Below are 16,651 nucleotides of genomic sequence, written 5' to 3'. Positions count from 1 at the left end.
TAAATATATATCTATATACATTATACGTACATAATAATACATTTATCATATTATCGTATTACTGTACAACACTGGCAGCAATTAAAAATACTGTTCACAAAAATACATTGCATATAAATAAGTATATGTAAATTTTAAGTTTAAATCCGTCGTTACATAAACTCATCTTTTTTACTTACTTATTTATTATTTTGCTTTCTACATTTTTGTCTTATGTGAAGGAAAAAATGATATTGAAAAAGTATTTTTATTTATTATTATTTTTTATAGTCGATTCGAAAAACCGATGTCGTTATGATGCATGAAAAAGTAAGAACTAATTAGTTAATGTACAAAAAGGGAAAAAACTGCATCGATTTTCCGAGTCAAATAGATATAACAGTCAGAATTATATTTTTATCTGTTCCTCTTGACATTTAAAATTTATTTATTTTACCTAAATTATGTATTTTAATATTTTTCAAAGACTCGTTTTTATACATTTATTATTTAAGTCAGCACCACTTAATAAGTACGTTTAAGAGACATATGAAACTGACATGTTGAATATTGATTATTTGTAATTACACATCAAGTGTACAAGAATCACCTAATCAAGCTATTGACCTTTGACCAGTCAATTCAACTTTGACATATTTGAGCTTTATTTTTATTCCATGTTTTTTGTCTATTATTTTTTGACATTTATATATCATATTGATTTTGATTCTTGTATATTGACTCCAGTGAAAATATTTTATTAAAAATTTTCTTTTTATATAATAAAGACATGTGATCAAGAAATTTAGGAGAATATTTTATAAGTTTTCACACATTTGTCAAGTATTTTCCATTTTTTGTCATATTTGTAATCTTTAAAATTTTTTTTATTATTTATTAATCTAACAATTCGGAAGTAATAATAACATTTCGATGTTATAACTTGGACTTTCAACAAACAGTTGATATGCATGATAATTTACAGGAACGACGTTTTGTTTTTTTTTTTATTTTTTTTTTATTATTTAATTGTTTTCTTTACTATTGCAAAAAAAATGATGTCGTTGGATGTGATATCAACACATGTATGTTAAGTATTAATTGAATGACTTTATGTATTTTATTTTGCTTGATTATAATTAGATGGGAATTACTGTAATTTACCATTGATTTCTATGAGACAAAAGGAAAGATTACATACATGTTTAATGATCATTGGTTATTGAAATTATTTCAGCAACTATTTATTTAGTTGCTTATTTTTATTGAGTATTTACTTAATATTACTCATTTAAATGTTTTTTAATGATAATATTTATATTATTTGTTTAAATTCGTACTCCACATAAGCGAAGCTCTTAAGCTTCTCAATATTATATCATAATTATTATCATCGATTTTGATAATAATATTTTATAATAATAATAATAATACTAGATGATTTGATCGAATCACCAGATAAGAGTGAGATTCAATGTTTTATATTGCAAATGATTAAACAACAAAGTTCATTGTAACATGAAGAATAGATACTTTTGGTCTGATGATGAAAATGTCTTTTTCACTTGGGACCACTTATAAGTTATAATCACTGGTTAATTTGAAAATGATCGCTTTTTTATAAGATTTTTTAGTAATTAATAGTTAATCACTTTTGTTCGACATTTTATATATAAATATTTTTAAAAATAAATTATTGGCGAAGAGGTAATTCAATGGAATCGTGAAAAATTGTTCAATGTTCCTAATGGTCATGGAATATAATACTTTTGTAAACATTATGTGACGATAACTCATTGGCTATTTACAATATATATATATATTTATACTAGTTGTCAATTACTTGGTTTTAATTTACATCAAAAAGACTTGACACCAATAGATGTGCATGGAAATCTCTTTATAATATATTAAATAAAATTTCTTTATTCATTTATCATTATTGTTATTTTGTTATTATTATTATCCTTCGGAATTCGATGATTGAAATGTTTATCTTTTTTTATTTAAATATTTGCTATTAATAAATATTATCACATAATAAAACCTTGAGACGTAAATCGAGAGAAAAAGAGAGATCTAAAATTTGATAAAACGAAGGATAATAAAGGGCTAGAATTTATTTTAGAGTCCTCCATCATTTATAAATAGATAATGAATTTTATATTATTTATATAATTAACTATTATAATTATTCCTAAAGTTGTATCAACCCCGGAAAGAAGTGAGTATCCACAAGCACCGTTTGAGCATGTTTAATGGACATTTTGCTCGTAAATCGGTGATGGGTCCAGGGCCTCGGGAGAGAGGCAACGAAGGTATACTTGCACACACTTACGTAAATCCAATAGTTAGCAATTGAGCACAGCTTCATTGTGATATACTGGTGGATCGAGCAATGTTATGATGCCTTCGTCGCCTATTCCCGAGTATTGCCATCCTCTACAAGGGGCCTTTGGCGAAGAGGATCTCTCTGTGTTTAGTACGCACATGAGACCGAAGAGTGTCGATTCTGCTGTAAGTTGCTGGACAATAAGGGCAGAGTGAACGTTGAGCTATGTGAATATGGGCGTGGTGCCAACGGTTGGTCACCTGTTTGCCACAAGCTCGACATCTCCATAAAGGTGGATTATCCTGTATCGTGACGAACATCTCATGATATGGGAGTCCAAGTGGGACAGTTGACATTGGACCTGTAAACCCAAAGTCTGAAATTCGCTACCGCACGAGCTGCTTACTCGTGAATTGAAGACATTAAAGTTACACTATTTTTTCCAACACTCACGCTATATCACTGGCAAAACATGCATTTTACAAATTTTTTAAGATTCTACTCTGATATATTTAATTGATTGTTTTTTTTTTTTTACTTGATTATGTGTGATTTCAAATTTGCATATCAAAATTTATTGGAATTACTTGGCCTATGAATTTTTTTTAAAGAATAATCATTAATATTATGTGTTGCTCGATAGCTATTTGTTTTCAAGTTTATTGAGTTTCAGCTACTAAAAATGATGTTGGGGCTAGAGTATATTTTTAACTTTAATCTTATTCCCAAGTTATTTGTGTCTGACGTAAAAGAAAAATTGAAATATACATTAAATAATCTTTTCCTGAAAATAATAAATATAGATATTGATGTTGTGATTTACAAATGTAAAAATGATTGGATATGAGTAATTAATCAAAATGACTTAAAATCAATTTCCAATTCTTTCCAGTTTTCAATCAGTAATCGATTAAACTTCTTCAGCAATTTCAATGTAAAATTGTGAAGCAGAATTGCATAGTCAAAATATGGTAGTAAAATACTACATGACAGAAATTTCATTCAACGTATTTAATTTTCATTCAATTTTTTTTGTATTTTCTCTTTTTCCATTACATCTCATCTCTCATAATATAAATGGAACGCTCAATCTGTCACTCAATCATGATCGCCATCATCGGACATTCGATAACAAATATAAATAAAAGGATTTCAAGAACGTCAACAGGACGGTGACATTAATTAAGGATATATAGAAGCACGAAAATAATATTTCTACTATCATCAAATATGTCTAATGTTCAAGGGTTTCCTGACATTTTCATTTCTCGTTGATAAACAAAATAAAATAGTTTTAAATCAATATTAATTATACATAAAAAATAAAAGAAAAAACCAAAGACATACAGGGATTATTATTTAATTTTATAATTAAATGATATTTTTTAGCCTTCAGTGGCTACAATTCCCTAAATGATTTTAATAATATTTCTCATTTTCAATATAGAATTAATGATTGAATATATTCTTGTGTATTTTAGGCATGTATTTATATATTAAATATGAAATTATTTCATAGAAATGATATGAATATTAATTTTTGAATAATGAAATTAAATATTTCCACCATTTTTTATCCATTTTTATTTCATATATATTACGACTTTCAATAATATAATTTTCTATTTTAAATAAAAATCTGAAAACCAAATTCTAAATGATTATATAAATAAATAATAATTTAACAGAATTACTATTTTACTATAAATAACAATTATTGCTCGTGAAGTTATTTATAAATATTTTTCTTGGCTCATTATTTTTATCTCATTATTATAATAATTCCTTGTGAAAGTTATAAAATACAATAAATTACTCATCTAAACTATGATACAATATATTGTTTATTTGGTTTAATTTTCTCCATTTGATACGGAAGCTCGATAAAATATTTATAGTAATTCAATTGTGAACTCTTTGTATTATATACGAATATCATTTTTTTTGTTTTTGATTAACGACTTGGTTTCACATTAAAAAACATTATTCAATATCAATTATGTCCCACTGGACAAATATATTTTTGTCATAATTTTTCCACACAATTTCGAAGGCACTAACGCTATATTCTTTTTTGTAATTTTTCTCAAATTTTTGGACAAATAGTAGTCTTTAGCGTATGATTGAGCTCTCAGAAAGATCTTTTGAGAAATTATGTATAATATAGAAACCAATAAGTCGTTATCATAAATAAATCAATAATTTTAAATTATCTTTAATTTTGATACTATTGACATAATAATGATGTGTAATATTGATCCTAATACTATTTCAATAAGTAAATTATTTTGATATTAACAATCTTTTGACATAATTACTATGTAATTCGTATTTACATAAATGTAGCTTTTGCTTCAAATTTACAAGTTAATTATTATCGAATAACATTTAAAAGAAATGAGTAGCGTCGTTGATCAAGTTGATTGGATAATGAATTCATCGTTATTAGCGTTGATCCATATAACATCTAATTTATATTAAATATAAAAGAAGTGAGTAGTAGTGTGTCACTTGTATTGGGCCAATCCTCTTCGCTAGATCACGCCGTAATAAGGACGATAGTATCCCGTGCGCTATTGCACGTGGGCGGCGTGCTTTGTGCGTGTATGTGTGAGCAGAGTGTCACTGCGTGTATAGACAGCAGGACACAGTGGACAAGCATATTTGCCTGGGAAATGTACATAATAATGATTTCGCACGTTTGTTACGACCTTACCGCACAACGAGCAACGCCTCCTCTCGTCCATGTTATTCTGTCTCTCAAATATCTGTGATATCCGCCAATTTTTGAGCTCTGCAACAACAGAAACCACAGTCAGCATGGCAGTCTGGTCCTTATCGGTTTACTTTTCTTTGTCTTTTATTTATGTTTTTTTTTTGTTTTCACTATTTCACTCTTTTCATTAAGAGATCGCGTGAATTGACTGCACACGATCGATCGTGGATCTCTCGATGCATCGTTCAAATGTTCATTTATTTATTTATAACATTATTAGTTTTATTATTATTACTTTTTTTCTGAATTATTTAGCTACATTATATATATTGAATTTTGGTGTTAATTATTCTATCAATGATCATTCATACACTTTTAAACAATCGAGCTTCCGTTTAGTAGTAAAGAATTATTTCACTCATTTGCGAATTTTTCACATATACACTTTCTCTCCCTTCTTTCTCTCTATCACTCATTCCCCTCTCGTATTTTTTTTCTCTCTCTTTTTCTCTCCTTGTCTCTGGCATATAATGGAAGAAAAAAGAATGATGAAAAATGAATAAACGAAAATTTAAAAATTGTAGAGATAAATCCTACCTGATGGATATACAGGAAAGAATAAAAGAAAAAAAAAGTTAGGGGATATGTTTGTATGAGAAATTATCTGTGTATATAATACTGAACAAAATAAGTATTGTTTTAAGGTCAAGTAGTTGCTGCGAATAGTTGACGAGGGTTGGTAAAAATTATTTTATAAATGTAGACTGATAAATTATATTTATCCAAGTTTAAGTGTAAAAACCTTAGAATGCCTATTTATTAACATGAGCACGCATATGCGTATAATAATTATATCAGCACAAAAATCATTATTCTTTTTTCAATTATGTGTCTTATCAGTACTAAATGTGTATTAGAAATTTATCGATATTGCGTTTGCATGGTTTCAAGACTAATACACATAAATACAAGAGTAAAGATAGTGAGCATATGGAAGAGAAAGAGAACAGCTCACAGCAACCACTACCACTTGTTGCACACGATTATCTCTAGTGTTCCAAGCTACTTGGATACTCATTGAGTGTTGAGACACACAAATACTAAAGAAAAATATAGATATGTATATTCGTGTACGATACAGCCAGTAGAAAATTACTTCACTGTTTTTTTTATTGATAAGTCGTTTAATAGTAAAAGATGATCTGGAAAAAAAATAAAATAAATCTAAACGATCGATTAACACACAATTATGTTTAATCAAAAATTAGTATGAAATACATTAAATGCACATGAATTAAATCCTTTTTCTTCTTTTGTTTTTTGTTTTTTTTTTATATTCATCATCATCCATACTATTAACACTATAATTGAAAATTGATCATAATAACGTAATATAACATAAAACCTTTTTACGTAATAATAATAATAATAATTAAGGATATAAATAACTGTAACAATAAGATTGTAAGAATAATTTTTTTCCTTTTATCATCGTAATAAAATTGAATTATTGTAACCTCTTAATCTTTAGTTTCCCTTGAGTATAGTAGTACTCCGTATTATTATAATTATTTAACTCTATTTTTAATTACTTCTTTAATTTGAATGGTCAAAAAGTTGTGTGCCTATTGTACGTTTCGAGCCAAGAGATTATACAATTATTTTCATTTTTTTATTAATATAAATCGAGGCGTAGAAATTTTTTTTTATATTCATCGCTATTTTATTAACTTGTTATGTGTTTTGGTTAACAATTAAAAGCTCCAAAATTACCTTACATATATTTGAGTTATGAAAATTTTATTAAATCAAAGATTAATATTTTCATAGCCTCGATTTAATGTTATTGGTTAAAAAACATTCATCCTCCACAATCAGTTATAACGAGATGCGTCTTATTTATTATTTTTTTTTTTGTTTAATTAACTTGTTATATTAATTATATTTTGAATTAATATATAACCGCTTTAATTATAGCATAAATGTATAGATTTGTATTTTTTGCTATTAATATATTTCTTTTAAGTTTTTCCTTAGTAATTTAAATAGTAGTTTGAGTTGTCTATAAAGTGCCGCAGTAGGGTTAACGTCAATTTTTTTTTTTTTTAAACAAGATTTTTTTCTATATCCTTAGCATTTTTTATGGTAAAAAATACATATCATTTTTGACGTAACCCTATGTCTTGTAAGTAACTGAATTACCGAAATATATTATTTTTTATTTATTTTATTCCATTGTGAAAATGAAAGAAAAATGCATTGAATGTAGAGACAAGCATTGAAGAAATATTTCAAAAGTCTAGTAAATAATTTAGAAACGAAAACTAAGATGTAAAAAAAATTTGGAAGAATAAAAAAATTGTTAATCGGCACAGTTTAATTGGTGGAAGAGGTTTTTTTTAAAGAAAAAAAAACTGAAAGAAAAATTAACAGATGATAAATCACAGGTAGGATGTAATAGCTATGAGTTTTGTTTATAGTTTTAAGAATAATAAAGGAATTATTATTTTACATATAAATAAAAAAATTGTTAATAGATTCAATAAAAATGATTCAAGTATTGAATAAAATTTCATCTCAAAAAAGTTAAAGGATTAAAAGAAATAGTTTTAAAGAACCAAAAAAAAAAAAAATTAAATTAAATAGTGAATATTAATAATCTTAGTAACAATAACAATAATAATAAGAATGAGTATAACACATTGAAAGGACATAAAATGTATATGTATATCTCTCTCATTCTCATTCTCATTCTCATATCTGAAGGTTCACGTAAAACACGCAGCGCAATTGAGAATTTATCTACGTCCCATGTAAAATCACAACGTCAGTCTGATCGTCACACCTGGTTCTTATTGTTCACAAATAAACAGCATTATTTTACTTATTTTATTTCATAAAAATTCTCATTTTTCTCCTTTTTTTATCATCCTAATGATCATATTTTCTTTTAAAAAATTTTGCATAGAACACACTAATTCTCGTAGGAATAATCCCATACGATTATTTATAATTACATAATTCCCTTTTATATCAGAAAAAAAGGACATAACAAAATGTATATATCTATATATATCGTTCATTGATTGTTGATAATATATATCTACAATATTCCAAGATAGATATATACATATACATATATGAGATTTATATACATATCATAATTTATATATATATATATATATATATTTATAAATATATATGTATAATAATTCGTATATATTATTAGATAAAGAGATATTGATATTATTTTTTACTTGTTTATTTAGATTAAATAATGTACAAAGAGATTTGAGGGATCTATTAGATGGTTGTCACTCGTAGGGGCGTGTTTTTAACACGCTGAAACAAAATTTAACATGCTCTTAATCTATATTTCAGTAAAATTAAGCTCTAGGTAACACCTACGCCTACATTTTAATTACAATCATAATGTTCTCTTGCACAGCCATAAGTTTTTTTTCCATTCTTTCATACTAATATCACCCACTATCTTTCCTCTTCCTTTTCCTGTTCAATTTCATTACTCTTTTTTCTCTTATCAATTTAACTTCTCAACTAACTATACTTTCTGTGCTGCTGCTATAAACTTTCTCTTTCGCTTCACACACAATTCAAGCTTTTCTTCAAGTTAAATTTATCCACTTGTTGTTTATGAAAAATTCTTTCATATGAACTTGAGTCAAACTTCATTACATAATTCGACTTATTTCCTATTACAGTGTATATAATAGTAACTCACAATCTTAGCTAGTTGTTACTTTTCTCTTTTATACTCAAATAAATACACTGACGTTCTAAGAAAACCTAACATTCCCATTGAATGACAACCTCCCTGATTCTCTATACTATCGCAATATTGCACGACTTTTGTTGTTATTGTTGTTGTAATTTATCAACTTTTTCTTTAATTTATCTCAATTTCAATAAGGTGTTAGCACCAATCTATTATATCACAATGTTCCACTCCACGACACTCGATTGTAAATATATAAATTATTCTATATTGTAAGAATAATAGTATTCAAAGTGTATTAGTTTCATTATGACTGCAGTAGAAGCAATAGTTTTCGGTAGTGTGATAGTGGATAATAGTAAGTATAAGTAGGTTTTTCTTATAATAATCAAATATAGTTAGGTATTATATGTAGTAAATTAATGAAATTGTTCAAAGTAACAGCCTGGCAGCCTGCCATCTAACTATCAGTATTTTCAAAAAATCTACTCTTTGTTGAAAAAAAATAATAAAATAATAAATAAATTTTTATTGTTAATATATGAATTGAAATTTTTTTTTTATAATTTTTATGCAGGCCGATTATTATTATCCCTCAAAAATCTATCTCATTCTTATCCCCTGGTGTATTTTATATTCTTTTTTCTTTCTCTCTTGCTTTTGCTATCAAACTCAATATATATTTTCACTCTAATTTAATACCATTTTTATCGATCTGAAATAAGAAATTGATTCAAGAAATTTTTTTCATTATTAGAAAGACAAAAAGAAAAAAACTAGGTATCATATAACGTCAAGTAAAACAAAATGTCATAAAAAAAATTACATCGATTTTTTAAAATGTACAATTGAAATAAAATTTAAGATTAAAAAACAAATAACCCAAAATGAATTGATATTTTTTACTCATCATTGAACCCTTCATATCAAAGTATATTTATATATACATATATAATCACGCTTTGACGTAGTTTATACTTATATCCCCCTATCTGGAATATCTAACATGACCTCAGGCATTGCAATTCCAATTGCATCCTCATATACAGAATCTACTATTGGTTATTTTGAGGATCAAAAGACTATATTCATGAGTGACTTTCGGGAATTAGAATCACAAGGATATTATAAAACAATGTTTACAAATATTGCAGTGAAATTAAAAAAAACCATCATAATAATATTCAATAAATAAATCAACGTTAAAATTTGTAAATATTAAAACAATAACTGAATAAATTCATCTATTTATAAATAAGTTATGAATAAATAAATATAACTATTGTAGGAAATCAAAAAGTTCAGAGAGAAAGAATCAATTAAAAATTCATTTAACAATTTACCAGGGGAAAAGATAGGCCTACAAATATATCTTATTGATATATTCAACAAAACTCTGGTGTTAAATAAATAATAATAATAATGTAAAGTGCACGGTTCACTTTTCTACTGCTCACAAGGTGAATAGTAAATAACATTCTGTAAATATAAAATCAGAAAACGATAAAACAAACAAAATTTAATAAATTATCTAAATATATTATTTATATTCCTATTAATCTGCGTAATATATTAATATTCTGGTTATATATCATCTTCATATATTTATATTCATATCTATATTAAATAATAATAATTAATAATTATTCATAATAATTGTATTTTTAGCTCTTGATTTAAACTATAACCATACAACGTTCCCCACAGGTTTAATAAATTTTTTAAAATCATTTTTATTAGTAACCATCCCAACAAAATATTAATATGAGGAGAGATAGATCGACGGTAATATCAGATTAATCACAATTATTAATTTGTTTGGCTCTTTAAGTATGTAGTAATTTTCGTTTCTGTATTAAAATATTCTTTCCACATCATACTGTTTTAATTGACCCTCATACAACAGCTTTAACAGTTATTTGGTCTATTGCACTACATGTATACTATGTACCTAACATGTAAGTAGTTATATTATTAGTATATAAAATTCATGTAATTTATCATCAATTAAAAACAATAACTGATTAATTAAAACCAATGGTAACAATGCAATAAATAATTTGTAAAAATTGAAAATATTCTAATAAGAATAAATTATTTATAGATAAATCTTAACTGTCAGTTATTTCATCAATAAGCCTTGGAATGTCGTGTAATTTTTGCATTTATACCCTTTACTGATTATTCTGTTTAGTGTTGATTATTTTTTCATAATCATAGAATCCAAGTGCAATTTAACAAGTAATATAGTGATGAATTTATATTATCTTACTTATAGTTTTGTATTTAAAAAATTCGTTGTGAATTGACCATGCAAATATAAATTTGCAATTCTGTTGCGTTTTAAAAAATATTAAAAATATTATTTGCGTTTAATTTTGAGCTCAAACGTAGTAATTATGATATTGATATTGCTATAGACTTCCCTCCCGTAAAAATTAGTGATTACAATATAATATAAAGTCCAACCTCAAACTTCAACAATAATAAGATTCACCCTGCGCATTAACTGAATTATTAATATGTAAATATTGAATTTAGTATTAACTTTTTTTCCTCAAAATAATAAATCAATTAACTAATTAATATAATATTAATAATAATGATAATAATAATTGACAATATTTTAAAGTTAATGAGAATAATTAATAATTCAATGAATTGATAGTTAATAATTAATATCGGCTGCCAGCCTGCCGACGCCGCTCAGCAGCAACTACGGGAGGAATTGGCACCATTTTTGCTCCCATTTGTTATAGATATATAATAAATTTAATTAATTAAATAATCCGTCTTATCACCACGCATCTGATTACTCCATTGTCTCTTTTTTCAAACAATCTCATCATTTTTTTGTTTTTTATTCTTTTTTATCTATCAATTTTTTTATCCAGATTCTACGAGGCCTTGATTATTCAACAATTAATCACATTAATAGTTGAATTACTTATCGAGTTAATAACTCACGTAAGAAAGACTAATGAAATTTTAGCCAGCGAAATAAAAATTAATAATATTTTGAGGAGAGATAAACACTTAGTTTGTAATTATTTTTTTTTTTTTCGTTAATACGACTGCTGTGGAAAATTTTTTAATTGGTTCATTTTTTTTTTTTTTTATATACTCGACTCCTCTTATTCCTGACAATAGATTAAATATCTATATACATCTTAATATATTGAGTTGATCTGATAGCGCACATTCACTGTAGTTCAATGTCGGTAATCATCATGTTGACGAATGTTTATTCAAATATAGTCATCTCCACCATACTGAATGATACTGATGATGGTGATGCTTGATGATGATGATGATGATGTTGACGACGATTAATATTGAATATTGGTAATAAAAATTCACTGCACGCTGTACCTAAACCTCAATAAATCATCTTAATGTCTCATGATTTATGATAATCATCATATTAAAGTGATTACTATATAATCATTAAGCGTAGAACCTATAAGATTTGGTGTTCAGAAAAAAAACGATTGAAAAATAAAAATGGAGCCGGCCACCCAGGCGTGAGTAGAGTAGGGTAATTCTCAGTTTCACGTATGAGAGCCGGCACGCGCCACGGCTGTTGCGGTTGTTGGGCTTCCACGCGTGGGCGTACGCACGCACCGCGCACCCACGCGAGCTCGTCTTATGATAGCGTATTCATGGTGTCATTATTTGTCGCGGATAGTGCCAGCGAACTCGCCACAAAGTCGTTTAGATCGATCTTTCTTGATTCGGGGTGTTTAAATTTAAAGTGCGTACGTAGATTGTCGCTACGAGTGTACGTGGCACGACAAAGAGGACACTCAAACCTGCCGGGGAAGTGGACGTGGTAGTGGTTCCTGATGTGCGTCACGACCTTGCCGCACAGCTTGCACCTGTGAAGGTTGCAGCCGCCTGGCACCCGGTCAAAGGTCAGCCGCATGTGCCAGGCTTTTGAACCTGCAACATCAACACAAGACAAGTCACTAAACTGCTGCTTCCCGACCTAAGAGAGACCCGGGGGCGGTTATTCAATCGTTTACGTCCCCGGGTTATACTACCTTTTTTGTTTGATTTATCATTAATTTGCCAAAGTTCTGTTAATATTAATTTCTTTCCCCCAATATTATACATTTTTGTCCATTTTTATCAAGCCAAATATTATGTTACGTTCGTACTTTTATTCTTTCGTGCCTTTTTCCACTACCAATTATCTCAAAATTACACCTCATACACGGACTTTTCATTCATCGTAATTATTACAACTTGGTGCATTAATAGTAGTTTTGTTTATGTGTGAGCGAGTGTATATGAAAACATCATTAAGTGAATGAAAACCATTTTTTTTTAGCAATGAGTATGCGTTTGTGCGAGAAAAAAGCCAAAAGTTATAAGCTCTCCCTCTCTCTCTCTCTCTCTCTCTCTCTCTGTTATTTATTGATAATTTAGTATTATTTAATTATGAGTTCATTATCATTTAAGCTCGAAATTTATCTTTGTATATTCCAATATGATACGGCGTCAAATTGTCAAGCTAACAAATATTAATCCATCACAACAAATTTATTTCTATCAATTAATCATTATTTTTGTTAAAAACATTTTCTCTAAAAATTCATCATATTAGTGAACTTGATTAAATGACAGCTGCTAATATTGAAATATTTATTTATTTATATGAGAAAAATTGATTAATAAAATTATGAAATCACTCAATGGTTAAAAAAAATAGAAATGATTGTTATCAAATAAAAACGAAAGACACGTCAAAATCTTTGATTTTACTTTTCTCAATAAATAATTGATGAATATAAACAACTTATTGACTTTATTGTATCTCGAATATTTAATTAAGACTTGAATATTTTATTTAATATTATCGTGTCTTTCATATCTGTTTAAATTTCATTCTAATATTATTGGAAGTTGAGTGTAAGTTAAATGTAAATGAGTTAAGTGTAAGTTACGTACAAAGTTACGTATATTTAGTGAGAGCCGAAATATAGATAGATTATATATAAATGTATCAATGACGAAGTTTATGAAATAATAGTTTTAGAAAGTATATAATATTGTACATCATGAATATATAATATAATACACAAAATATACATTATTTTTAAGATGAATCGGTGTAAGATATTCCATTTTAGTGATGAGATCAAAATGATATATTCCATTCCTGATGCATATTTTCATTTAGAAATGCATCGGATGCCATTGAAAATAAGATTTTACATTTCACACCAATTTATCTTATGACAATCATCTAATTGATGATAAAAAGTGTTTTTCTATGTTTAAACAAAAATTGAGAATAATTCATAGCGTTGCAAATGACGAGCAGAATTGAAAAAGCAACGATGATGATGGCATAATTTGTGATTAATAATAACTTTTGCTGCTGAATAATTTGATTTGGTTAACGCTAAAAGCTGACACTCTCACATTATACACAATCATACAATTTTAATACATATAACAAAAAAATTTATCTCTCATTTTTATCGAGTTTTATTTCCACAAAAAATTATATTATTGAAGTACAAAAATATTACAATTTACTTAAGCCTTAAGCCTACAATACTCAAGTATTTATTCACTCTTTATTCATTACTTCATTGTCTTTTTTTTTTATATATATATATTTATTTATAGAGTTAATTACAAACACATATGGACTTTCACGTTGTAACCCAAAAAGTTAGTTGTGAAAAGTAAGTAAATTAGTTGACGTAAAAACAATAAATAGTTACTTGAGTTATAAAGTCAAGAATTAGATACACTATGGCACAATTAGAGAGTATTCAGGAATATTAATTTATTTTCCTTGTTGCTCTAGCCTCGACTCTCTCCCTCTCTCCCTTTTGCTTCCATGTTCTCGTCCCTCCCTCTTTCTCTTTATCAGTCTCAATTTACTCATAGATGAATATTGCAGATGATTAGGTCTAGAGGTGATGCATAATCATTGGAGAGGATTGCGAAAATGGAACTGAAAGGCTTGCAAAGGTTAAGTGGAAGCTTTGTAGTACGTCCATGAAATGTCACCTTGGGTACGGATGTTATTATGAGTCTAAACTTGACAATAATTGATAATCGATTGATGTAAGCTCTAGATTAATTATTTCATTTTGTGACTACTTGATTAGTTATTTTGTCATATTGCAAACTAAAGGTTTAATATTAACACTAAGATTTCAAACAATTTCATAGGAAACTTTTAATTGAGGTATATTAATTAAAATTTTTACATAGAGTACGTGAAGAGAAAAAATAAATTAAAATAAATAGTTCATTAATTTGTTATTTTTCAAAATTAAATCTAATATTTTTTGTTAAACTCACCAAGGAAAATATAAAAATTTTTGTGAAAAAAGAATTTTTAAAATATTTTTTTGGTGCTTTTTTTTAATGAAATTTCCTGTGCGCACTCAAGTGTTAAATATAAATAAAGTTAGAGAGAAAGGTGGAAATAGCATGATTTTTCCGGGTATTTGTCGGTAAAATCTGAAATAAAAGTGAGCTCGTCGTAGTGTTATTACTACAGAGAGGTAAATGCTATACTCTATACGTTCTAAACACTTAAGCGGAGTAAGAAAGAAAAATCTAACGGTAAAGAGTAGAGAAATAGCGAGAAAAATCAGAGAAAAGAAGAAATGCAGTAGAGTATAACTGAGAACCGTTTCAAGATTCTTCAAGGGTGGATTGAGCACTGAGTTGACGAACAACAACTCCCGTAAAGTAAGTTGAAGTAGACTGAAGGTTTGAGAGCTAGATAAGAGAACTGGCTCGGTTAGTAGAAGCTGGCTTGATACTGCGAGTTTGTTCTTTAAAATTGAAATTACGCCAAGATCGACCTCGATTTACTTTGTATCCCTCATTCTTATATGAGAGCACTATATAATAGACAAGTTCAGTAGAACCCTTTTGACCTTAACGAGTACATCTCAAAAACTTGTCAAGCACAGAATCGATCGATCAGCCGTGTAACAATTTCAAACTTACGCTTCATAAACTGTCTATTTAAATATAACTAAAGCAAGAAGTGTGGTGGGTGTTGTTTTGGAAAATAAGCCATGTGCTAAGTCTAACACAAAGGTATTATCTTTTTAGTTACACATTTTTCTTCTCTACATTATGGATACTTTGATCATTACGTTCTAGTTAAAATGAGAAAAAAAAAACCATGATAATGAAGTGAAAGATACTTTGATTTTATCTAACAATATCTTGAAGTCTACACCACCTTCTGTATCAGTACCAATTCTCAAATGAACTAATTTCGTATGAATATTTGAAATTCAATTTGAAAATAAGCCGTATTAGTAATTTGCAGAGCAATAGAAGCAATATTGAGTAACTACAATGGAAGTGTATCTGTAATTGATTTCCTTCAGTATTGGCCAACAACAGAATCAACATGATATGTGATGATATAATACCACCCACATTTCCTCATTCTCTGTGCATCTCATTTATAGATTTAGGGTTGATTTAGAAGCATGTGTATGTGATCTATATTAGAACAGTATACATTGAAGACAGTTACCAGACCAACTGAAACCATTTAGTTAGGTTTATATATGACCTTACACCATCAACCTTCTCCATCTCTCACTTTCTTTTGCTTTCCCTCTATCACCTACACACACTGCCTACACCTATACACCTTTTTTCCTTTCTCTTCTTCTTTCTTCTTTATTTTTCAATGCTTAAACATTAGTAGCCAATATTAACAAAGTTAAAAGGAAAGGAGTGAGGAAATATCCAAGTCTGAAGGGGTCGTATGTGTGTGTGTAGATACAGAGGGTTGTGCAAAGGGAATTGAAGAGAAAAAAAATTGAGAGGCGGAGGATTCCCTTCAAGTCTCTATTTAAAACTTGGGCGATTTATTGACAATGTATTT

At 27.7% G+C, this 16,651-nt stretch overlaps 1 protein-coding gene across 3 annotated transcripts in view; it reads right to left on the bottom strand.

Moving 5' to 3' along the window:
• Nucleotides 1–46: 46 nt before the first annotated feature.
• The window catches only part of fru (fruitless), a 32,568-nt gene continuing 15,963 nt past the window's right edge, over nt 47–16,651 (bottom strand). The window contains exon 5 of one of the 3 annotated variants that reach the window (XM_035087135.1): nt 47–2,672. In XM_035087135.1, the coding sequence (XP_034943026.1) occupies nt 2,422–2,672 (251 nt within the window). In that variant the 3' untranslated portion in view covers nt 47–2,421. Of the gene's footprint in view, nt 2,673–4,035; nt 5,106–8,273; nt 12,706–16,651 lie in introns of those variants that run through there. The other 2 variants (XM_035087136.1, XM_035087134.1) reach the window with 2 other exon arrangements.

This window comes from Chelonus insularis, unplaced genomic scaffold (assembly GCF_013357705.1).
Source record: "Chelonus insularis isolate UGA/USDA-ARS -01 unplaced genomic scaffold, ASM1335770v1 contig_406_pilon, whole genome shotgun sequence".
Classification (NCBI taxonomy): Eukaryota; Metazoa; Arthropoda; class Insecta; order Hymenoptera; family Braconidae; genus Chelonus; species Chelonus insularis.
The sequence above is the reverse complement of the archived record's forward strand: the minus strand, read 5'-3'. Positions and strand labels throughout refer to the sequence as shown.